The sequence below is a fragment of the Carassius gibelio genome, chromosome A1 (genome assembly GCF_023724105.1).
Source record: "Carassius gibelio isolate Cgi1373 ecotype wild population from Czech Republic chromosome A1, carGib1.2-hapl.c, whole genome shotgun sequence".
Lineage (NCBI taxonomy): Eukaryota > Metazoa > Chordata > Actinopteri > Cypriniformes > Cyprinidae > Carassius > Carassius gibelio.
The window spans coordinates 23336110-23362447 of NC_068371.1; the positions used below are offsets into that span (position 1 = coordinate 23336110).

The window sequence follows — 26338 nt, forward strand, 5'->3', positions numbered from 1 at the left end:
GACAATATAGAATTTATCTATGTCCTTCAAGCCATCTTGGGTATTTTCAGAATAATTAAGTATATTCATAATACATTGCTAATTGATATAGCCTTTATTACAGTATAGAATATATGATCTGCCTCATTCTGTGATAAGAAGCCACATTTTCACAAAAAGAAGTTATTTTAACACTCGACTGGAGTAAAAACAAGTTATAATGTCCTCTTTTGTTGGACAACAGGTTTATAAAAAATTTTTATTGCACGTCATTACAAGGGAAGATGTTTAGCATGTGTTGCTTTTTCAAATGCATGACTCCGGCAAAATCGCAATTCACAAGCATGTACTTAACTGCGGATGTCGCACCAAACAGTTCAATAATATATACCTATAACAGATATAGTAAGACTCTGGTGAGCATGAGACTTATTTCACAAATATAAGAAAAATTTTAAATAATTCACGCATAAAAAAAAAATTAAAGATGAAGAAGAAAAAAAATGAAGAAGAAAAAATGTGTTGACCCAAAACTTTTAAACATTTAACATATATATTCTTATCTACTTAATTAAGTATTGGCCCAATTTGTAGGTACACTGTAATGTCAAACAGTCTTGTCTGGTTAAATGACAGCATCTCAGACTCTCATTCCAACCACTTTCTCCTGGTGTTATGAGCAATAGACCTGCTAGCATGCTTTCTTTAAAAAAAACAACCCACTGGCAGAAGATATTCATAACTAATGCCATCCTGGCCAGACTCTCATCATTCATCATGATAATGATGATAACTGCAAATTTCATTTCATCCTGGAGAGGCATTGTCTCAGCACATAAAATGTGGGATGTCTCCTGGCCTAAGCTCAGTTTCACACTAATAGAGATACACAGCTTTATCTAAAAGCCTGCTGTATCCGCAGATATGGCCAAACTTCATTATTAGATTCTGGCCAAGACTCAACAGAGCGGCTCTCTCGACTCTCAGGACCTATTCTCACAACGTTTTTATCAGTTTCTCTGTGTGTGTCCATTTCCTGTGCTCTGACTGATGATTCAATGCTCACTTTCATTGGCTGGATTGTGCTTCACCTTCATTGGTTTGTGTTTTGGTAAAGCATAGCGATTCAACTGTTTCCTCATCTTTGGGTGATCCATATTTATGATTTTATGTTTGGAGAAGTGTGAGAGGTAAAAACTCATATTTGGATCAGGTGGACTTATACTCTGTTGGTAGGATCATTTTATTCTTTGTAATGACAGGGAGGCTCATCAGCATCAGTGAGGAAGAAAGATTGATTGATATGATCAGTCTGCCTCATGAGCTGTAATCACAGCGAAGAGCTTCATACCCATCCTTCAAGCTCACAATCTAACACCTGTGGAGAGGGAAAGAGACCGATCGTAGGGAAGAAATTGAGCTGCAGAGAGTAGATATAGCATCTGAATAATTTAAAGCAGTTTTTTAGTGAGATACCCCCAACCCCCACAATGTAGAGACTTGCATATAAATTATATGAATTTCAAAATATATGAATTTTAATTGATTTAGAACAGGGACTCCTAAATGGACAAAAAGACCAAATTCAAACTCTGTCATCATTTACTCACACTCATAATTCTCCAAACCTGTATAACTTTCTTTCCTCCACATAAAAGAAGACATTTTGAAGAGTCCTGGCCGAGTAGGTTGAGTTTAAATGCTTTTAAATCTGTGACAGATCCAAGACTATATGATCTTGGACTTGGACTCGAGAGACGAACTGGAACACTTAGCCCTTTTAAAAAAATTACATAGTTTATAAAGCTAATGTTGCAAAATGATAAAATAATTGTAAAATATAATAATTATAAAATAATTATTAATGTTCCAAATCAATTAATTTAAAATTTACCATATGATTACATATAAATGTATAAATGGTGAATGATACCTTAATATTGTATTTTGTTTAACACATAAAATGAGTTTGAGATCAAATTGCTAAAACCCCCTTGAAGAGCCCTGATGTGGATAGCAATGTTCAAATGATGTGCTGTCTGAAAAAATAAAAAAATAAAAAAAATACTGGAAAGTAATAAAGGTCATATTTAAAGGAATTTGTTAAAGGAAGTTAATGAACACAGTAAACAAATCTCCTAACAGAGCAACCACAGGTATAGTTCATCAAATCAACTAAAAACATTGTTCACTAAGACTGACCAGAAAATGTCCAAAATATCATTTTTGTTAGCTTGAAATGTATGAAAGATCTGATTCTTTTATAAAAATGCAACTAAATTTGTTGCTGTTATTTAATGCAATGACATTCATAACGTATAGCTTAATTGCCCAGTTATTATAAGGGCAAATTTGTATAGAGTTCATAGAGGTTTACATCAGTCTAAGAAGAGGTGATCTTGGTCTTATATTCTTTGTAAAACTCCCTGATAATAAATTATTATATTGAATGTCATGTTTATAATAGCTTTAATAATGGCAAAGCTCTCACACAGTATGTAGTGCTGTTATCCTGCATCTACACAAAAGTATTTCTAGAGCTCAGTTGCCAAAGTTAAAATTTAGAGCTCATTACAATATAACTCTGTAACATTTGCAGTACAGTGAATCTTCCTCTCCTGTGTCTATTTAGCCCTACATTAAATGTTAATAGAGGTCAGGTTGGGGTAGTGACTGTTGGACTGGGCTGGACTCGGTGGAGGAATTCCACAAGGGTGATGATGGGGCAAGGGGCCAATAACCCTCCAGTTCCCCCAACCATACTAGCCAGAACCTTTGCAGTGTTAGTGAGCAGAAAAAGCTAGAGAAGAGCAGAGGTTGTTGCCATGCAGACGGCTGAGCCAAGGTATTATGATTCAAGAGATCCAAACAAGCCATAATGGTGAACTCTTTCTGCCACTCAGAGACATTCATATTACATCAAAAATATCAGACCAACAGCTCCTCTCACAGTGGTTGAAGCATGTTCTGTTAAATAGATCTGAAACTTCTTTTTTTCCTGTATAAAACCCTGCTAACACGCAGTGGTTAATGAAACACAACAACCTTTAATTAATTTGCACAAGGTGTCAAGGTGTTTCATATACCAGAAACAAAAAAACATAAAAAATAATTACATATATATATATATATATATATGTGTGTGTGTGTGTATGTGTATGTGGCATTTAGCTGCAGCTGAGCACAGTGTGAGCATAATAAGGCAGCAGGTTTCATAAAAGAGCAATAAACAGGTGCGTCTTTGTAAAGATGACGGATTGTTTTTTTAAAGATGCCATTTCACCCATTGCGTTTTTGCATTCGGTTGTTACCTGGAACTGGATGTTGGTTACGATCACTGCCTCATGTGTCTGGGCAAACAAACTGAGGCGGCGTTCGCAGATGAGTCATGTTCCCACCGCGGGAAGATAACCGTCGCTGAGCTGTGGGACAGGCTACGTTTCCTCAAGGCGGGGGGTGGGGGAGCTCCATTGCCACCATCGCAATCTAAGGCTCATTCTGGCAGCCGACAGGTGAGAAATTTTTCCAGCAGTGCCATTTTGAGGATCACACCAGTGGCAAACCCCTTAAGGAACCAACCCTTTGGGGCCCACCGCTCCTCTAGCAGTCCGATCCAGTTGAGTGGCCAAAGGAATGCACTGGACCCTCTTCAAGTTCAGGTGCAGGTGCACCAGGCCAAGGTACTGAATGACCTGCATGAGGGTGGTCACTATCTGGAAGTTCTGAAATAGCTTTGAACTGCCGCTGACCTTGTGCTCCGAGCAAAGAAGATCACTTTGAGTTCTCTAGGCAGTGCAATTTCCACACTTGTGGTCAAGGAGTGCCATCTCTGGCTGTGTCTGGTTGATATAAGGGATGCCAACAAAGATCGGTTCCTAAATGGTGTCCCAGACCCGCCTCTTTGGTGATCTGGTCGAGAACCTGTTTGCAGTGATTGACCTGAAGGATGCATACTTTCATGTGTCGATCCTTCCACACCTCATATCTTTTCTGCAGTTTGCAGGACGGCATATCAGTACATGGTCCTGTCCTTCGGGCTGTCCCTGTCCCCCCATCTCTTCACGAAAGTTGCATAGGCGGCTCTTGTGCCCCTCAGAGATCAGGGTGTTTGCATCCTAAATTATCTTGATGATTGGCTTATACTAGCACAGTCTTCCTCCCTCCAAATGCTACCTGATGTGAAGGAATCTCTTTTCTCTGTATGGAGTTGGATTAGGTCGAACAGACAGCACACCTCACAGAGGAATGTGCGTGGTCGTTGCTGACCTGCTTGAATTTGTTCAAGGGCAGGACGGCGGTCCCACTGAAACTATTTCAGAGGTTCCTGGGGAGTATGGCAGCTACAGCAGCACACTGCTATGCCTCGACCACTGGATTGGGGGCCACATACAATGGGCATGCAGTGTCGTGGGGTATGGACGGGCTCCCATCTGCACTGGCATATCAATTGCCTAGAGTTGTTAGTAGTGCGCCTTGCCTTGAACCTTCTCAAATGGCGCTTATGCTTACGGCTGACTCCCAGGTAATCCTGAGGCCCGGGTTGGCTATGTGCCTAATGTTCCTACTACTCCCCTCAGGATCAGGTGGTGAACCTGCAAGTGCTAACCCAGCCCTAGCTTTGCTCTGTCCTGTCCGAGCCTTGAGATGCTATGGACACAAAGCTAAGCAGAGGATGGCTCACTGGATTGTGTTTCCCTGGCGGACTTCTGCCATTTCCAAGAGGGTTACAATAACCTCCAATTTTCCATATACACCTAAACGGATGTTCATACGATTATTTGTGTAGACACCTCCTTCAGGAAGGATGTAGCTTTCGCAGCATCTCTGTTCCAAGTGGAACACGTACATTTTCCCAGTGTTATCCAATCTCACTGAGTGGGTAGTGTTTCGACAATGGTAAATGGAACTTCTTGTTGCGAGCCCAAGCCTACAGCAAAAGGAGCACAGGTGGCTGGCAAAGGGCACTGGAAGGGGCAGCATCCATGAAGCTTTGATAGAAATCTCAAATCGTTGGTCATCTGATGTGACACAGAGAGTGAACAACTGAAAGGGAATGTCTATGTTACGTATGGTAACCCTCATTTCCTGAAGGAGAGAATGGAGATTTCATGTCCCCTCACCATGGCTGCTGTACCACCTCTGAGAGGCCAGGTCACTGGCTCGGCTCCTCAGCGAAAACCAGGTATGCTTTGCACCTGCTGCCTTTTTATGCTCACGCTGTGATCAGCTGCAGCTGGATGCAATAATTGCATGCCAATGTGCATTGGCTCATTTAGTTTACACTTGAAGTAGATTGATCTATCAGTCGATAAGCCAATTCTTCGGTCATCTGACGTGACGTCTCCATTCCCTCCTTCAGGGAATGAGGGTTACCATTCGTAACAGAGACATTAAGTCTTCTGTAAATGATTGTAAAAATTTATGATAATCATAATATTTATTTATTTATTTTTATTATTATTTTCAGTTAGTTACATTAACCTTGGAGGTGATGTCCTGTTTTTCCAAACAATGGTCGATGCTTTTTATGCTTGGTCTTGCTAATGGTAACGAAATTACAAACCGCAGCTTTAAATAAGCTCAGCCAATAGGGGTTTTAAGCTCACAGTATGATGCAACTATACAGTACTGTGAATGTGTTAAGCTTTATTATGGAGTTTTCAATGAATGTTTTTTGGAAGTGCAGTCATTCACTGTAAGCATAAAGCGATATAGGGGTTGGCAGGTTTTGTTTGACCCAGCCGTGTCTTTAAGGTGAAGCCCACAGCCAGAGTGAGTTACAGCACAAATGTACTGTCAGACTGAAATGTTGTGTGAGAAACACTAGTGGAGAATTGAAAGTGCCACAGACATTAATGCTGAACACGGTTTCTGAGCTGCCGTTCCTTTTGGATGGGTGGGTGGATGGCATGTTTTAGAAATGTGTGTTTGAGGCTTTCCTGGAGATTGGATGAGTTTGTGTGAGACATATGAAATGTAAATGTTATTTTTCTCCAGGGACTGAGAGGCTACATGTTGTGCAGTTTCTAACTCTGAAATGTATATTTATTTATTTATTATTTTTAGGCTCTGGATAGAGTTGTCAAATGCAAGGTGTCAGAATGTTTGTGGGCTTGCATAATGTCAGAGCTCTCAATTGCACAGCACGCACACATACACACATGCTTGGCCACACTGATATATGCATGCATGTATCGCACACTTTGCTGACACATTGGCAGACCAACAAGACAAGCACACACACATTTCCCCTGAGTCCTCCAGCATACACGTTCACTTAGAACCATTTCTGCCAGCAGTGCTGGGTTTTCACAGATTAATTCTCTGAAACAGCTTACCAATGCTGCCACTGACTTCTTGGGGTGCTATTGTTTTGGTTTCCCACAGTGTAGTTACATAATCTTTTCCCTACACCATTCCTGCTAAAAAAAAAAAAAAAAAAAAAAAAAAACACTTAAATCAGCCTATAGCTTTTCTGTTCTTTGCTGGTTTAAGCTGGCCTCCTAGCATGTGCAGACAAGTGTCCAAAAGTGCTTTAAAACCAGCCAACAGACCAGCCTGACCCATCTGGGAATTAAGCAAGATTCAATATATATATATATATATATATATATATATATATATATATATATATATATATATATATATATATATATATATATATATATATATATATTTACGTTTGGAAAAATCATGATGGTTTACACCCAGTTTTTCATGCAGGGACAGTTACCATGGTAAATGTTTAAAATTCTAATAGCATAGCTGTGTTAATATAGTATATGGCAATAGTTCTGTGAAAAAGAATCTGTAAATATAGGGAATTATATTTCTGCTGCCTTTGTATGATTGTCCATCCATATCTATAGTCTCATTTTCTCTCTGTCTATACTTATCTGTAGAGTTTCAGACCAAATCAATTCCAGGAAGCATCTGTTATTTTGTCCCACTCTCAGATGCTCGGGTATATATATATATATATATATATATATATATATATATATATATATATATATATATATATATATATATATATATTAGGTCTGTTGCACTGAAATATAGAGGTTATTCAATAAAAAGCTTTTCTCATATGAAAAATGTGTAAAAATCTTAAATTATTCAAGCTTTGTATGTCACCAATAAGAGCCACACTAATAAAATGGCATTCTGAGATATTGAACTAGGTGGCCAAAACTCATTTTAAAAATGAATCAGCCAGGCATAATCTCTATGATATTGTAATTCCATACACAACATTCCAAACATACAAAACTTTTAATAAAGAAAAGAAAAAATAAATAGCATAACTGACACTTTTTTTCATTTTGCATGCTGGCAACTGACAGCAAACTCTCATAAGTTAAGTTACTTTATGTAGATCCATAGTCATTTAGATTTTTTAATGCTGTGATCTTTACACTTCTTCCTCAAACTGTCCTCATTCAGACATTCTGGCCCCTGAGTACTGACGAAGACCCTCATACCTGAGCTGTTTGTCATTTATTTAACATTAAATCCCTGGGTGTTTTGGAGGCTTTTAGCCACAGTGGCCTTGACAGAGCCTTTCATTGTCAGATTTAGACAGAGCTGGGAGGCTCAAAGCACCTCCCAGACATGTATGTGTGTGTGCGCATTCATCATTAATACAAGTTTGATAATTTATTGGGGGGGGGGGATATGCCAAAAGACAAAATCTAAAAATTTTGGAATATTTGACCAATTCAAGATAACAATTTCAATTATTTTAACATTTAACTATACAGTTTAAAAATGTTACTAGAGCCTGATTTAATTAACATTCTATTAAAGTTTAAAACCTATTAAAAACTTGCAAACTTCCATTAATAAATAATGTTCTGTTAAAAGTGCACCACACATAAAAGGGTCAACATGGTGTAAATGTAATACAAAAGACTTGTTAAATGTCTTTGCAGAAAAGATGAATGAAATTTGAAGGCAAATATTATTATTGTCCAAAACATATCCTATATGTTCATAAATAATATAGCATAAGAAAAATGCTAAACAGTTCTTAGCCAGAAAGTACACACTGAAAAGGTCAAAGCAATTAATATTTAAGTATAGCACCAGTAAACTATTAACAGTAAATATTTTGTAAAAACACTACAAGCAGTACGTTTTCACTGGTGCAGAGCAAACAGATCAGAGCAAGCATTTTTAATAACTTTTTATGGGTCTCGATTAATTAATTTTTACGAATCTTTGGAGATTCGAAAAGAAATCTTGCATTTCTGCAAATATAATCGCGTTTGTCTGTGATGATGATTAGGGGTGTCACGATTCTCCAAATCCTCGATTCGATTGCATTTTCGATTCTAAGGTCACGGTTCGATTCGATTCTCGATTTTTACATTTATTCTCTTTAAAGCACAGATTGTCATTTTTCAAACTAGACTTTTATGTAATATAATATCTGACCTTTGTTTGCAATGTACCACATTACACTGTCAAATTTAAAACTTTTATTAACAACATAATGTAACAATAACTTATATCTTTAGTCAATTGAAAACTTAAAATAAACTGCCATCCAGTTTCTCTTTTGTAAGTGCAGTCACAAAAGATGACATTCAAGTTCATAACAAAAGAAACAAAAACAATAAAAAATGACTAAACTAACCTTCAAATATTACGATGTATCTATTTAAAAGATTAAAGATAAAACGCTTGTTAAACACTTCACTGTCATTCATTTAGATTTATTTATTTATATATATATATATAATGTATGTATGTACAGTATGTGTGTGTGTGTGTGTGTGTGTGTGTGTGTGTGTGTGTGCATCATTACAGTCTGTAAAATATGTGTATCTCTTATTACAAGACTGCAATCACTAGCAATCAGAAGAATTCCAGTTAATCAAGTATCTACAAAAGATCTACTCTATAAACAATGCATTAAATTACATTAAAGACAAAAATAAATTAAACAAACAAAAGAAATGATTACTCGCATGTATCTGGTCCACTGATGAAGTCATGGGTCAAGTCAAGTGAATTATTACTCATTTTCTAACAGGCGTCGAATGCTGACTTTAGGAAAAGGGGAATAACCAATGACATTTCAGATAACAACTAAAACAGCAAGCCCCGCCCCACGACTGACAAAAATAAAATTGTTCGCACGAGCAGAGGTGAGATGATCGAGCGCGAGGATGTGGGGAATGAGCATGCGCGCGCGAGGGCTTTTATTGCGCGCAGAGTACATGTCACGCACGCGCGAGAGTTTGAAATGAGCTCGCGGGCTCCCGTTTCTTCGCATCCGATTCAGTTTTCCTCTCGCGGAAGCCATATAGCGCGCGCGCCAGCATCAGTTGAATGCTCGGTTATTTTTGTCATTGATTTGCCGTCATACAACATGGGGGCGTGGCAGCATCGACGATTCCATTTTTTAATTCGAAGTTCGAGACTGTGACTTAATTTCGATCGAAATCGTGACACCCCTAATGATGATAGTACCCATGTGCTGAAAAAAAAAAGCTGAAGTGAACCTTAAAAGACCATGCATGTAACCCCTCTGGCTTTACTCAACCTACTCTAAGTAGGAGTATGATTCAAACCGGCGTTTCCGGCATGGGAGGCAAGTATACTAACAAGGACACTAAAGACCACAGCCTCTATACCTTTTGAGATCAAGGGAGTGAGGTTTACTTACAGCTCTTACCAGCTGGCCTCCGTTACACACACATGTGAGAGGTTAATCAGATGAGTTCAAAACATAATTAAGAAAATCAGAAAATTTGACCAGCAATAATTGAAAATGATGGAGAGAGGGTGAGAATGTATCTGTGACCAAAATGTCCATAGCCCTTATTGAGCCAAGTAGGGGCAAAGACATCACACTGACATTTCACTGTCCCCTAAGGAAAGACGGAGAGATTGAGAGATACAAGGAAAGAGGGAAAGGGGAAAGACTAGGGTGACTGTCTCCGTTTTGACAGACTGTGTGCAATTGAACACAGAGACAGAGATCTAGACTTCTGACCCCCATGGCAAACCTGAAAGCACTGGAGACTGAGCAGAGCTTTCTTTCTCCCCTGAAGGGCATTGGAGAAGTAACTTCACTGTGTCTTTCAAGTGAGTGGCAGGCTGACGGTGATTGCACACATATTGTTTGAATGTTGGAATTCTAATTTATATGTGCTGGGCATTGTCAATGAATTGGAGAACAAAGACGTGAGAACTGTTGCAATTTTGGTGCCATCTGTCTTCTCTTTCTCTTTTCTCTCTCTCTCTCTCTCTCTCTATCTTCCCTAATCTTTCTGTTTTTGTTTTCCATCGTGAATTTAAGAGGATGATGGATGGATTGCAATTCTTGTACAATTTCTGTCAACAACACTGCCCGTAAGAGTGAAATGGCAATCACCTGTTTAAACTAGATTTATTTTCTAGCCAACTGATATCACTGGCATGTTAATATGCAATTATGGACTTAATAAAGCCCAGATTAGTCCTGTCAGACGTCATAATGATTTAGTCTTTCTGATTCTGGTCTGTCAAGATATAAAACTGGCCTGCTCCGTTTGGGCCTATTCAGATGTTTCTGTATTTCGGTGTGATTTCCCATGAGCAGGCCCACACGGATCAGCACAGACAACTGCACTGATTTCTGCAAAACTGGAACACCTGTCATTTATAAAATTCTTCAAACCTTCTGCTCCTTTTGTGTTTGTTTGTTTATTAAATATTAAATATTCTTTCATTATTTTACTACTTAGCAACATTTTGCAGCACGATTCTGTTAACTTTAGTTAGATGCAAGTTAATGTAATGATGAGCAATACCTTTACAGCATTTGCCATTTCTGTTGAAACTTGTTATTGTATTTAAATATATTTGTAACTACATATTTGTAGTGATACATTTGCAATTCAGTGCATTTAACATAATATAAACTACTTAAAATGATCAAGTACTTTGTTTGCACATTGTTAGGTTATGACTGCAGGGAATTGTTTTGCACATACTGTATGTGATTTATTTATGTATTTATTTTCCCTGATCAGAGTGGGACTAGGACAAACCACATAGAATCTGATATTTTTATTCTGATTTGGGCCACTTTCTAGTTTAGTCCTAAATCAGATGCTGGTCCAATATTTTGTAATTTGTATCTGGAGTCATATCAGAATTAGTGCGAACTTAACGTCACTTTAGACCATCATTCATCGCAATTCTGCATGGATGGGAGTCACTTCAAAGATAAATCAGTAGTTCTTTGGTCATTCTTTTAATATGGATGATAGCTTCTAAAGAAGTCAGTGGAGTTACAATGAGATGTAAGTATCATGGTGACATCTCTGATATATGCATTAAGGCTTGCAGTGTTCATTTATCCTTTTAGTGTCACAGATTGTGATGAATTGTTTATTAAACTGAAAAGGAAGAAAACACTGCAGGAAAATGTGAATAGTGTAACAAAACATATTTATACAAGGCCTGACAAAAAAATTCAGGAAACAAAGGACTATACTGTATACACAGGAAAATCCAGAAGCAAAACAATGCAGGGTGATAATCACAAGTATCTAAGAAGACACAGAAAGAGAGAGAACGCAAACTAAAAGCCCATGAATATTTCCAACATAATAGCCCTAATAACACTGAATACCCATGACAGTCAACACATCAAAATAAGTGCACTTATTTACAGCATATGGTTTGAACGTCTTCTGATTTTTTAAAGTCAACTTTTATGTGATGAAAGTCGAGTCGAAGTCGATTAGTCACTGATTATGTCATTAATGAACAACTAAGTCTGGAGCTGTGAAAAACTCCTTGTGCACAGCTATGATATGGCTATTGCTCCTATAACAGCTCATTTGTATCAGTTCTTTTGCATTTGTTTTATTTGTCACAGATTTCTGCTCGTTCTAAATCAGATATAGATAAAGATGCTCAGTAAAGATTACATTTATATGAATGCATTAGTGAGAGCGATTGCATGTGTGTATTAATTCTACATGGCAGAGTCTCTATAGTAGTAGTGACGCTGTGGGATTTAGTTAAGAAATATAAGCTCAAACTTAGGCTATTTTATTAAGAAATCATAGAACAGTGTTGACAATACATTTCCGCACGGATTGATTCTGTCGCACGACTTGCATATGACGTACACGCTACTGTCTGTAGCCTATGTGTGTGCGTTTCAGAGCAGTAGCGTATTAAATTAGAACAGCGATTAATTTACCTGAACAATAAGCCTTTCAATTTCGAGCAAACAGTAATATAATCACACATGTCTTGTGGAGCTTTTGGAGTATACATTTATTTGCTATTTTAACTGTTAGGAAACTGAGCGGGAATGTGAAAGTCCTTCAAATATTTCTTATCCTGTTGCGCCCTCTAAAGGACCAGCGATTAGTCGACGTCAAACTTAAGGTTCATGGCAGAGCATTGAAGTTGACTAGTTGACTAGACAGATTAGTTATGTGCAACCCCTATTACAGCACAACAAAGATTCAAATGTAATAATATAAAATTTACTTTAAAGTAAAACTTAAACTCTCTTTAAGTAAAAACTAAACTCCTTTTAACACTTAACTGACATTTTTTGTTAATATTGTATTAAATGCAAATAGTTTTCTTTATGCTTTTAATATTGGAAGTAAACTACAAGTGCACATTCAAAATAATTAAGCACACTTCTTTTTCACAGGAGCATACTGTAATTAAGCATTAACTAATGTTAATAAATTGAACCTTATGGTAAAGTGTTACCAATTAATTCTTTCAGCTACATATAACACCATTGTACGCTCTGCTCCATTATCACGTTTACTGTGTAAAAATCGTAAAAAGATTCTTTGTAGCCGACAATTGGTAACTTTACATTTAATCAAATACATGCAGTGAAGGACTTCTACATAAGCTATTTTTAGTTTTAGTTGTGTAAGGTTTTTTTCAACTATGAAGTCTTGGAGGACTAAGACTTGCCAGCAGAATAAATCTAGCCTGTTAACAGTGATCTTTCCAATGGATGTTTTACTTGTTTGGACTTTTCTTCTGTTACTGTTGTACATTGCAATGGTATATCAATCCATGCAGGCCAACGAAGTGCCACCTGGATAATACACAGATTCTTATTTTTTTTTTTTGCTTCCTCTGTATTTAACGGCAACCCTGCTTCCGTTGCAGTAAAGTAGAGTACATTGTTTTTCAAGTCATTATTTTCTTCCCTCAGTTCACTTTCTCTTTATTCTCTAGACATCTAGCTTTGTGAACATATTTACACTTTTGCACTTTTCTTCTAATCTTTGTTGTTTTGTCTTTACCCAATATAAAGAGAAAGGGGGTGTCAGAGAGCCTATTTTTGTGGTTTTTACCACCCTCTTCCTTCACTCTCTCTTTCTCTCAGGGTCTCTCTGATTTTATTTGTTTATCTAGCTATTTATTTTTCCTGCCTGTGAGAACAGCTCAAAGTGAAAAATTATGCAATGTACAAAATTTTCCCTTGAGGCCAGGTGTTGGCACATAATGGCCCATATAGGTGCAGTAATTAAGATCTGGTAGGACAGGGGAGGGGAACAGAATATCATCAGTTTTTTTTTCCCCCACTTCAAGGCAACTTTTTTTTTATTATACCTAGAGACAATATCCTGTTTTTTTTTTTGTTTTTTGTTTTTTTTATACTTTTGTTCAGCCTCTCTCTTGTGTTTTCCGTCTTGTTTTTGCTTGTTACAGCTGTCTTAGGAGCTGAACTGAGCTGATGTTTTGATAGGCTCTTCAGTTTTTAAGCACATCACACAACTGCAACAGCGTCCTAATTTTGTCCAAGTCATACTAATATGGGAAACGTACAGATTTTGCATTTGTACTGACATGCATCACGGCAAGCGGGAGGTGGGACGCTAATTCACTGTAGCTTGTTAATAACCCCTGAACTACAAAAGAGTGAATTAGTATTGATTATGATGACCCGACTCCTTCAGCTCAGACTGTTTGTGTTCGATTTATTAATGCCTTTCTATGTTTGCCAAAAAGCCAGTTTAATTGAAACAAATACCAACTGGCCCATATACAGGCGCCCTGACTCTCAAATCATGCAAACATGCACAGACTCTTATACTCCCCTTACACACTCGATAAACATCTAACGACCCATGCATCCATACACACAGTCATAAAAGAATGAATAAGCGTGTTCACATCTCACATGCATATGTAATTACATGTATCCGTCTGTGCTCTTCATAAGTTCTGCCATATCGACTGCATATTTACTGCAGCTGCTTTATTCTCCAGTTAATTGCTGTTGTTTGTGAACCTCTGAAAGACTCAGATGTGTATCTGGCGGTGGATGATTTTTGAGGGTGTTTAGACAAATACTCCATCGTCTCTCATTATTCATCTCTGAATTTGAATTTGAGTTGTTTTCATTGCTGAGAACAAATCAAACATGGCCTTGTTAAACTATGTGTTGGATCTCTCAGTGCACCTGGAAAACCCATTCACTGCCAGACAGATCAAACATCTGTTTAAAACACAAAGCACACGTTTCACATGTTTAGATTTTGTCTCACTCTGTAAAACCTGATTAAAATCCCCCGACAATATACTCACCCCCTACAAGTTTGTTTCTTAATCAGAATAGATTTGGAGAAATTCATTGCATCACTTGCTCACCAATGGATCCTCTGCAGTGAATGGGTGCCGTCAAAATGAAACTCCAAACAGCTGATAAAAACATCAAAATAATCTACATGTAATCCACTCGACTCAATCCATTAATGTGTCTCTCCATGACATTGCTTCCTCCAGTGAGAAACTGCTTTCTCCACTGTGTATATAATCCCAAAATGCTCTCAGTAAAAGTGGTTGTGTGAGGTGGTCCGCTGACTGTGCACATTAAGGTAATAGGTTGCTTTAAGCTTTAAGAAAATTTCTTATTATGGAATTTATACATGGATCATTGTGCATGATTAATTTGTTCCATTTTTATTCCATATATATATATTTAAAAAAGCTGGATTCAATTAATTGATTGGAATTAAACCTACATCTCTCATTTGTGCTAACCGCTATGCCACAGCTCCACCTAAACATTTCTAATGCATAGCTGTGGTGAGCTCAGGTTCAGCACTCTCAGAAGAGTGTGTTCACTTATTGTAACAGGATGAGATACACTTAGAGGAGAAGATTATAAGAGCTATAGGGAAGCATTTTCTTTTTAATCTTGTATATAATTCTAGGATGGGGCGGGGGGGAGTGAAATCTGTCAAGCAATGGGAAATAGAAGGAAAATGTGCATTAAAGAAGCTCTCTTTTTCCTTCGCTTCCTCTCACGTATCTAAGATGCAAGAAATCTATATGCAAGAACAGTTTTCATTTGCATGCCTCCTCTAGAGCCAAAACAAGAACTTGTTTAGCGTGTTCACTATGTGGGATCACAAGCATGTGCATTTTTTGTGCCTGTTTTATTAAAGTGTGCCACATTTCCTCTGAGAGTCATTTTTGCTAAACTCTCTACAAGAGAATGCAATGTAAAAATTGTTTAAAAAATTATTGGTTGGAGTCAATGGAAGATCCTCTTAAGCGGAGCAGGACAGCTAATTAAAATAAAAATGCAGGTCAGCTCTGCATAATGACTGTACATCAAATTCTTTTTGAATTTATATGTTTGGATGTGTTTGTGTTAGCAGTTTCTCCATTCCGTTTCTTCTCGCAAGATCGTTGGTGCTTTAGACTAATTACCATCTAAGGCTTGTTATGGCGCTTCAGCACACTGCACAGGCGGATTAACAATTCTGTGTGTAATGTGTAAGAAGGAAACAAATGCAATGCTCATGTTTTTGTCAGAAACGTCATCATAGCTTTCTGAGTACTTCAGAATCATGGCCTAGCAGTAAGCTTGAAAGTTGCCCAGATATTAACCTCTAGTTTCATTTATTCGTTTTCAATAAAAAGTAACAAATAAACCCAAAGTTAAGCTGAATTACGTAAACTGAATGTGGTCATGTTGAAAAACAAAATGTACCGCAACAAATTAGTCTTTTTGAACTGCATACATTACGGTACATAAATTACAGTAATACATACATTTTGGAGCATACAATACATTTAATTATATTGATATATTTCATGCAAATTCTCTTATTCTCAAGGCTGCATTTATTTGATAACTAATAATGATGATAATAATTATATATATATATATATATATATATATATATATATATATATATATATATATATATATATATATATATATATATAGATATTATCATATATAATGTATTCCTGTGATGCAAATTTTCTGCAGTCATTAGTCTAGTCTTCAGTGTCACATGATTTGCTGCTCAAGAAACATTTCTGATTATAATGTTGATTACATTGTTCAAAATAGTTAATATTCTTCAGAAATCTTTGAAACATTCATTTTTTTCAGGTATCTTTCATGAAAAGAATGTTCAGAAGAACAGCATTAATTTTAAAGTAGGGATTTTTTTTTTTTTTTTTTTTTAATAAATGCCTTTGCTGTCACTTTTAATCAATTTAAAGTTTCCTTAATGAATAAAAGTATTAAATAAAATAATTAAAAAATAATAATAATATTCTTACTGACCCAAGATTTTTGAATGGAAGTGCATGTGCTTCAGAATCATTTCTGACTGATTATACAATTTGTCATTAAAGATTTAAGACTCTCTGCGCTTCTTCACTGGGTCTGTTTTAAATCATAATATCATGTTTTTGTTTATCCAACCAAGTTCAGTCTCCTGTCATTTCACTGGCTGACAACGCGAGCTAAGGTCAGGCAGTCACAGAATCAGAAAACTTTTTTGCCCTCTGTGTTCCTGTGTAAAGTTTCATTCTGAAATCAATCTCTACCTCTGTAAATAGCAACATGATAAGGCTTCATCATTTATTAAGGTGCTGCCTGTTCTTTGCACTCACTTTCTTCAATATTTCTGTGCAAACCTGTGAGTCTCCTCCTCACGCACGTCTAAATTAGTCAGATGTCGCGAGCTGTATGGGCCGTCCTCTCTCAATAAAAGATGAGCTGCCTCTCATGAGAGAGATTCAATGCGTAGCATCTCCCGCCGTGCTGAGTCAAGTCAGACAAACAACATGGGGGTCTCATCAAACACCGTTCCAGTATATCTCCACACAGCAAATTTGCAGAGACATAGTAGATGGAAGGAAGACAGCATCACACATTTAGACAAAGCCCTTGTGGTTCCCGAGAAAGACTGACAGAGAAAGAGATTGTGTCCCAGGTGGTAGCCTTAGCCGAAATAATGTCTTATTCTCAGATTTTCTCTCCAAATCACTTTTGCTGATATCCCAGAGGACCTCAGGCAGTGCCGCCCAGTACTGCACATCACTGAATCACTGAATGCTGCTCTCTGCAACTTTCTATACCTAAAAGCCTTCCATTCTATGTCTATGCCTTATATTTTCCCATCTGTTTTAACTTGGAGAGATTGATTAATATCCAGAGTGAATATTTACCTGGGAGAAATTCAATCAGTCAGGATACTGCTATTCACCCACTACTTTAATCTGCTCAATGATTCAGTTAGAGATCGACACCACCTACCTGTGGTAGAGGTTGTGTCAGTCGCTGAGGTGAAAGGGTGTGGGGGGGGTGAAATGGTTTCTTGAAGTGTACAGTATTAGAAAGAAGCAGTCATAAATTTTTTATTATTATTATTATTATTATAAAAAAAATTGTGCTATATATGATTGTTTGAGCATGTTTATGTGTGCATGTGCATGTACATGTACCGTCATCTTAGGCGCAGAGGCTTATAATTTTCACAAATTGCAAAACCTTAATTTGCCTGGTGTTTTTTTTGGATTCTTTCACCTGACTGAGCCATGATTGAGAACACTATAAAAGCATAAGCAGAGCTGGCTAATTACAAAGATGTTTAAGATTTTAAAACCAATTGTGTGGTAAAAAAAAAAAAAAAAAAAAACTTTCACTCAAATGTAAGCACAGTATCAGAGGTTAATTTATTTTGCCAGCACATGCGTTATGATGTCCAAAGTTTTCTTTTTACAGCTGAAAAACCGCATAAAGTAACTGTATCTATATGTGATTTAATAATTAAGATTTTTTTTAAATGTAATGCATTTAAAAAAATCTGAACAACATACAAATATCCTTAAGTGCAACTAGCGATAGTTACGTGCAATAAGAGATGAGAATTAAGAATAAAACAAGATTTAAAAAAACTATTAGAAAAGGAAAGAATTATTAGAGAGGACATGATGAATTGTTCTTTTATGTGAAACACCCAAGCATTTTAAAGTTATTTTTTTAAGTATCATATTGTAAAAGGACCCATTATAGAACCGGTGTGTTGGGACAATGGCTTAGTATGTGCTGTTTATCATCACTAGATGGCAGTAAAGTGACCTGTGGAGAAAAGCGTAGACGAAGGGTGACCAGTGTTTTTCTCCAACCTTGATAAAAACTCACCTGTCTGTAGCGGTCTAGTAACCCTTAGACATTGATTAACATGTTCAGATGTGTTTGATTAGGGTTGGAGTGAAACTCTGCAGGACTGTGGCTCTCCAGCCAATATTGCATATGGAAAGCCCGGTTACTTCAGAAAAAAACTTTCCACCAACACTAACTAATTATTTATGCCTTTCAGGTCCATCTCTGGTTGGCGTGGTGAGAAAAGACTGGGCATCTCAAACTAGTATTGCCCTCTCCTGGCAGGAAACTGAGCAACCACATGCTGCCATCCTGGACTATGAGATAAAATATTATGAAAAGGTGATTTACCAGCTTCTTTCTCAGATGATAAAATTACACCGCAAAGTAAAGTGTCCTAAAGTCGCAATTAGGTATCTTTACACTGACTGCTGCTCAGAAGTGACTTAAGTGCATTTACACAGCAATTGTAACTTCTACATTAATATATATAGATATAGATATATTAATATTTATTTAAAACAACTTACCTTTTAACTTGATCTGCAGCTGTGTGTGTGTGTGTGTGTGTGTGTGTGTGTGTGTGTGTGTGTGTGTGTGTGTGTGTGTGTGTGTGTGTGTGTGTGTGTGTGTGTGTGTGTTTTGAAGTGGGTGACAGTAAATGGCATTATTTACTCAGACTTTTATGTGGCATTCACACAATCAGAATCAGGCTTAACTCAGCTGTGTAAAGATGTCTTAACATTGAAAACATCAGTTACATAATGAACAGTATGCTAAATTAAAAAAGCTTGTTTTCTTTCTATCTTTATGTTCAGGAACAGGAACAGTTAAGCTACTCCTCTACACGTACAAAGTCTCCAAGCGTGATAGTGACAGGGCTAAATCCCTCCACGCTTTACGTGTTCCATGTGCGCACCCGTACCCTCGCCGGCTACAGCAGTTACAGCCCCAAGTTTGAGTTCGCCACAGGAGATGAGAGTAAGCATTTTTCTAAAAAAAATATCTAATTTCAATACCTGTTAGCCTAAAACACTGTAGTTATGTCCAATTTTCGGAGACGGTGGTCAGACCATGTCAGCTACGTGAGCAGAATTTTAAACAAATGCTAGCAGAGAACATTTTATGTTTATTGTGAATGACCTCAAGTGCTGTGTGATTCCAGTTCTGCTTTTTGTGCAGATCTAAGTGCACCGTATTTATTCAAATACATACCAACCTGTCTCCTGGCATTAAGTCTATTTCTAATTCAAGTCTGATGGAAGCCCCACTGACCAACCGAGCATGAACTTAAAAGTGACTTCATTGTTTTGTGTTTCTTTCTCTTTCTTTCTCTCTCTTTCACATTCACTTGCTCACACACATACTCTTTCACTCTGTCAGACTCTGAGGAGGCAGCTGATCAGGGCCAGGTGTTGGTGATTGTTACAGCAACAGTGGGGGGCTTTTCTCTCCTCATCATTCTCACCCTCTTCCTTCTCATCAGTGGCAGGTAATGAGGGCGCAAATAATGAGGGGGCAGGTAAATACACTCCAGGATAGATGAACAGATGTTGTGTTTATATGCATTTGCTATCTTTCTATCTATCTATCTATCTATCTATCTATCTATCTATCTATCTATCTATCTATCTATCTATCTATCTATCTATCTATCTATCTATCTATCTATCTGTCTGTCTGTCTGTCTGTCTGTCTGTCTGTCTGTTGGTCTATCTATGGGTCTATCGGTCTGTCTGTGGATGTCATGAATATGTCTTTACTTTAATTCACTCATTTACCCTTAATTTAGCTCCTTGCTTATCCAGCCATCTCCTAATAGGCCTGTTGGCCATGGAGCACCTTCCTATTTTCTGATTGGTTGGGCCATGTCGCTGCCTAATTAGTCGGAATGCTGCAGCCTCCTGTCAGCGGCTGTGTCTGCTGCCATGAAATGGCCTGCTGTGAGACTGACAGCAAGCTTAAACATGCCACACAGTCCTGTGATTCGTAATATCAGCATGTGCAATGCACTGTGTGAAACCTCACTCAGCCAGCCCCGGTGCCATCACATCCTAGCACAGCTTCAGGAGCTGATGGCACTGTGTTCAGCAGCTTGTGCCGATATGCAGGGAGACTGTTGTGAGCAGCTCTCACATAAATCAAGAGCTATTGATGACAGACAGAATCAGTGTCTTCATTTATCGACAAAAAGAAATTAATTCACAAATGAACACTCTTGAGATGTTCTCCCTGGAGAAGCTTTTTCGTTGCCGATCATGAATGGTCCATTCAGCACCATGGACAGGGACGCTGGCTTCAGGACCATGGACAGTGCTGATGTCTCTAAATTTGTTGTATATGTATAGTACATCAACATAACAATTGATCAATTACATTTTTTTTTTTTTTGAACAGGTGTCAGTGGTATATAAAATCTAAGATAAAGTCAGAAGACAAAAAAAGAACACAGTATCAAAATGGACATGGTATGAGGCCTTATTTACGCATTCACTCACATACGCACATATTGTATAATTATATTTTAAACTTGCTCAAAAAAAAAAAAAAAAATATATATATATATATATATATATATCAAGATTTCAACCTTTTATATGTTTTATAGTACCATTCCCAGGATCGAAGACTTACATTGACCCGGACACTTACGAGGACCCCTCACAGGCCGTTCATGAGTTTGCCAAGGAAATCGATCCATCTCGTATCCAAATCGAAAGAGTCATCGGAGCAGGTCAGAGCTCTTTTTTACAGCTCACTTTAGTCTGATACTCAGCAGCCCATAATGTACTCCTGCTATTTATGCAGCAATATATAAAATGAAAAGTGTGTCATGAGTAAAAAAAAAAATTAAAAATTGGTTAGAAAAAAAAAAAGAATCTTCCAATTTGCTCATTTATCTTTTTCTCTGTACTTTAGTCTCTTCATCTAGGCTTTGGGTTTTTTATGTGTCTAATTAAAATATATTTCAGAGCATTTTCACAATTTAGCTCTTAAATGCCTCTATGAAAAATCACTTTGTTATTCTCAGAAGACTTGGATTAGAATCTAATCTTCAGTGAGATAAGAAGGAAGATTTGTGAACTTGTGTCTCCGATATAGTTCGACTGCCACCTAGTGGTGACAAGTGCAATCAGTAACCCTAAATGCTATGACAGAAGATAAATGTGTTCTGCAGGCGAGTTTGGGGAGGTGTGCAGTGGCCAGCTTCGTATCCCGGGAAAGAAGGAAATTCCTGTGGCTATCAAGACTCTGAAGGGGGGATACACTGAACGACAGAGACGGGACTTCCTACGAGAGGCGAGCATCATGGGACAGTTTGATAATCCTAACATCATCAGACTGCAGGGTGTGGTTACAAAGAGTAAGAAACTTTTTACCTTCTTTTGCATTCTGAAGTTTCATACAGCTAATTTGAAAGAAGTATCTTCTTCACAGCAAGGCTGGGGTAATATTGTAAAATATCATTACAATATGCTGATTTGCAGCTAAAGAGACTTTTCTTATTATTATCATTGTTGAAAACAGTCGTGCTGCTTGTTTTGTGGAAACATTGATGCATTTTTTTTCAGGATTATTTGATGAATAGAAAGATCAAAAGAACAAAATTTATTTAAAAAAAAAATATATATATATGTATGTGTGTGTGTGTGTAGTAACATTATAAATGTAACGTATAAATACATCCTTGCTGAATAAAAGCTCTTTAAAAAAGAAACTCTTAGCCCAAACTTTTGACTAGTTGTGTAATACCTTGCAGTAATGAGTTTAATGCAACTTCAGCAAAATCACTCTGTCTTATAATAGCAGGGCAGAGAATAAATAAATAAATGCATAAATAAAACAGATGTTCATTGGGGATGCAAATTGTTTGGATGAAACTGTTGCATAATAACTTCATCAGTCAAAAGCTGCCTTCTTTTTGTAAGAAATAAATATGTTTGTCTGACTATTTTGATACACCCACAATCGCTGATTTGATGCTATAAATCAAACTGTCTTCAATCTCAAAAAAAAAATTCTTAGGATTCTTAGGTTTTTCATATATTCTACCAGTCAATGCATGATACTACAGATTAATTAAGCTGTTTGGCGTAGTTAAGATAAAATTACAGATGCACTAGAAAGAAAAATATGCAAAGCCAGAGATGAGTAATATGGCAATGTCTGTCCCATTTCCCCCTGTTTTTTTCTATATAACTTACTTACAGGTGTCCTGTTTTCCTCTTTGTAGGTCGGCCTGTGATGATAGTGGTGGAATACATGGAGAATGGCTCCTTGGACTCTTTTCTGAGGGTACAAGAATGCATCATGATTTTGGCACAGCACACCTGGCATTCCTCATAAACAGCATCTGTCTAGAAAGAGCATTTTGTTATTTGCCAGCAGATCGATTGTTGATATGAAATGCTTTTTGGAAAGTTGACGTCCTGCGGTCTGACAGTATAAAACTGTCTGGTGGTTATTAATCAGGAGGCCGGGGTCCATTTCGGCAATGCAAGAAATAACACCAAAAAGAATTTTAAAAAAGCTATTTCTTAGTTTTATTGTTGTCATTGGACTCAAACTCATTTGTTTACTGAAAACTGTTCTGTTTTAGATTTACTAAAAGAAACAGACTAATGCAAGTCATTTGTTCAGGAACCGGAGTCCATTGGTTTCTGTATGTTGTAGATTCAGTAACAATGTAGTGTAGTGTTGAATAGTAGTGTAGGAAAAAGGTGAAAATATTGAACTATGTTGTTTCATCCACGTTTCAGCACAATAATGCCTTCAACAACCATAAAAACAACTGTACATCAAAAAAGGAACCACAAATTATTTGATTAATTTGTTTATTCATTCATTCAATCATTAATTCTTTGTTACGCATACAGTCATGATCTGATTTAAAATGAACTACTGAAGGATAAAAGGTGATAAAAAATACTCTATAGCACCTACTGTAAAGTGTTCATCAGCTACTACATAATCATAAGCTTTAATGATTTTTTTTTTTTTTTTTTTTTTGGTTGATGCTCTCTGGTCTGGTTTAAAGGTGTTTTTATTTTATTTTATTGTTCATTGTGATAAACCTCTCCATCTCTTCTTTCCCATCTTCTTCTCGCCTCTCCTCCTCTTCTTTTGTAGAAGCATGACGGACACTTCACCGTGATCCAGCTGGTTGGTATGCTGCGTGGCATTGCCTCAGGTATGATGTACCTGTCCGACATCGGCTATGTCCACCGGGATCTGGCAGCCCGAAATATTCTAGTGGATGACAACCTGGTGTGTAAGGTGTCGGACTTCGGTCTGTCCAGGGTGCTGGAGGACGACCCGGAGGCAGCTTACACCACCACAGTAAGCCACATACACCCACTTCAATATCGGTTCATTTAAATTCAGGGCTGTTCAGAGTTCATAAAAATCTGTGCTCCTTAGACAGCCAAAGCTGATCCTGAATCTCTGGAGTTTAGCACTACTCTGCTCGTTGTGCGTTATTGAATGGGATTGAGTTTATCTAAGCAGTATAACACGAGATAAAGGCTTACTCAGAGGAGTGGTTGAGTAATTAGATTTATAATAAGAAGATAAATTTGTCTGAATACATCAAACTTTTTGATACAAGGGTCGGAGTGTGTAATTTTATACATTTACATTTCAAGAAAAGCTCAATTATGACTCATCATTCCATAACAAGCTTTGATTGCCTAGGAAACACAAAGTGATGCTTCTTATTATTATAATTATAATAATAATAAAAAAAAAAGATTTTGTTTCGTCAGGGGGGTAAAATCCCCATCCGCTGGACAGCTCCAGAGGCTATTGCCTACAGAAAGTTTTCCTCAGCCAGTGATGCTTGGAGCTACGGTATCGTCATGTGGGAGGTGATGTCATATGGAGAGCGGCCCTACTGGGAGATGTCCAACCAAGATGTGAGTCACTTGGTCTATTCTAATTCTACTAAATTATGAACAATAGTCTCATAAGGCATTTTTATTTTTCTCTGGCCAAAATGTATTTCAGATTGTTAGTCTAAATATATATTGTAAACAACATGCATTTAATAAATATATTTTTAAAATAAAAAAATAAAATACAGATGCAATATTACAAATATGACATTGTGAGTGTGTGTGTATATATATATATATATATATATATATATATATATATATATATATATATATATAATTTCAGCAAAGAAAGAAAGAAAGAATGAAAGAGTTTACGTCTCATAAAAGTTGATAAAATACAGTATCAAATTCAATATAAATGTAAATTATGTATTTTCTTTATTCCCATGGCAGAAGCAAGCTTCCATGAATTGCACCTTTAATTCCAATGTGAAAATCAACTTCTACTTCAAATTCAAGAACATATTCTGTTAAATTATAACCTGGAACTCCTTGTTCTAAAAGTGTCCTTGTTATTCCTTTAGTTTATTATTTACTGTCCTCTAATTAATTAATTGTCTGCCGTTTTTAATTGTCTGAAGTGTTTCTTTAGCAATGGCTGAAGTGTTTTATACCACTGATGGCATCCTTAAATTGCATTTGCAAAGTACAATGGTCTTGTAGAATTTGAATCTTAATAGAGTTCTGTGTGTCTTCCTGCAGGTAATTCTGTCTATTGAGGAGGGCTACAGGCTCCCTGCACCCATGGGCTGCCCCGTGGCGTTGCACCAGCTCATGCTTCTCTGCTGGCAGAAGGAACGCAGTCGCCGACCACAGTTTAATGATGTTGTCAGCTTCCTGGATAAGCTGATCCGCAATCCCAGCAGCCTGCTCACACTGGTGGAAGATGTAAATAGGTAGAATGATCACAACAACATTTTAAAATCAACATTTTTATTGTTTACTTAATTGCTTACTAGAATCAAATTGAGTGTCAGTGTTGAAACTGAAATTGTTGAAGATAACTCTTATTATACTGAACTGTTGTCTTTTGCCTTGTGAGAAACATGTGCCAAACTGTAATGTGTTCTTAAACAGCTTCCCAGTAACCCCTGAGGATATGCCAGACTACCCTCTCTTCATATCTATCGGTGACTGGTTGGATTCGCTCAAAATGAGTCAATACAAGAACAACTTCATAGCAGCAGGGTACACAACCCTGGATTCCATATCCACCATGAGTATTGAGTGAGTTGAGTCAAGACTACTGCAGGAAGTTCTGCTCACTGCTTTTTTTTACACTCCATTTAAGTACTATGTGTTGTTTTGCATGCAAAAATGATCATGATCACTCTCTTTAGTGGGTTTAGTTCAGTTTAGTTGGCTTGCTTTAAAAGACTCTTCCGATATATGCTAATTTGCTATTATTGTCATCTAGCAAAGCAAACAAATTTTACATTTGAACTGAGAAAACGGCATACCTTAATTCAAGCAAAAAAAAAGTGCTGTTCACTACTACCATGGTGTATGATTGTAAAAAGAAAAATGTTTTTATTATTATTGGACATAGATAAAGGAACACGTTTTGTAGGAAAACAAATCATAAAAAATGTGTTTTGTTTAAAACTCATATAAATGAATTGGGGGCCTTTTACCCCAGACTTGGAATAATAAAAGATAAATATGATATGTTATTATAGCTTATTTGGTGGTAATGCCTAAGGTGTATAACCAACCTAATAAACTATACTGACCATCTGAATCTAACCCTGTCATGTCAACAAATGGAAAATTCAGCTAGGTATTTATTATGTCAGTTATTGTGCTTCTGGCCTTTGTATAAAAGGCCATTCAGACTTTTTTTTCCTCACAATTCTTACTTTTTTCGTGCAATTGTGAGTTAAAATTACACAATTCTGAGATTTGCAAGTTTATATCACACAATTCTCCATGCAAAAAGTCAGAATAGTGCTATAAAAAGTCATAAACTGTAGTTTTTTTTCCCTTGTTTTTATTTTTTTATTCAGTGGTGGAAACAGGCTTTCAGAAATATTTCAAATACTCTATCATC

The 26338-nt window shown here is 36.9% G+C and overlaps 1 protein-coding gene across 1 annotated transcript in view; it reads left to right on the forward strand.

The window, feature by feature from the left end:
* Positions 1–26338, forward strand: part of LOC128016030 (ephrin type-A receptor 6-like) — a 129433-nt gene that overhangs the window by 101172 nt on the left and 1923 nt on the right. The window contains exons 6-16 of the mRNA XM_052600349.1: positions 18609–18733; positions 19210–19372; positions 19775–19883; positions 20789–20859; positions 21000–21125; positions 21570–21755; positions 22626–22687; positions 23522–23731; positions 24157–24306; positions 24991–25184; positions 25366–25515. Of these exons, the coding sequence (XP_052456309.1) occupies positions 18609–18733; positions 19210–19372; positions 19775–19883; positions 20789–20859; positions 21000–21125; positions 21570–21755; positions 22626–22687; positions 23522–23731; positions 24157–24306; positions 24991–25184; positions 25366–25515 (1546 nt within the window). The remainder of the gene's footprint in view (positions 1–18608; positions 18734–19209; positions 19373–19774; positions 19884–20788; positions 20860–20999; positions 21126–21569; positions 21756–22625; positions 22688–23521; positions 23732–24156; positions 24307–24990; positions 25185–25365; positions 25516–26338) is intronic.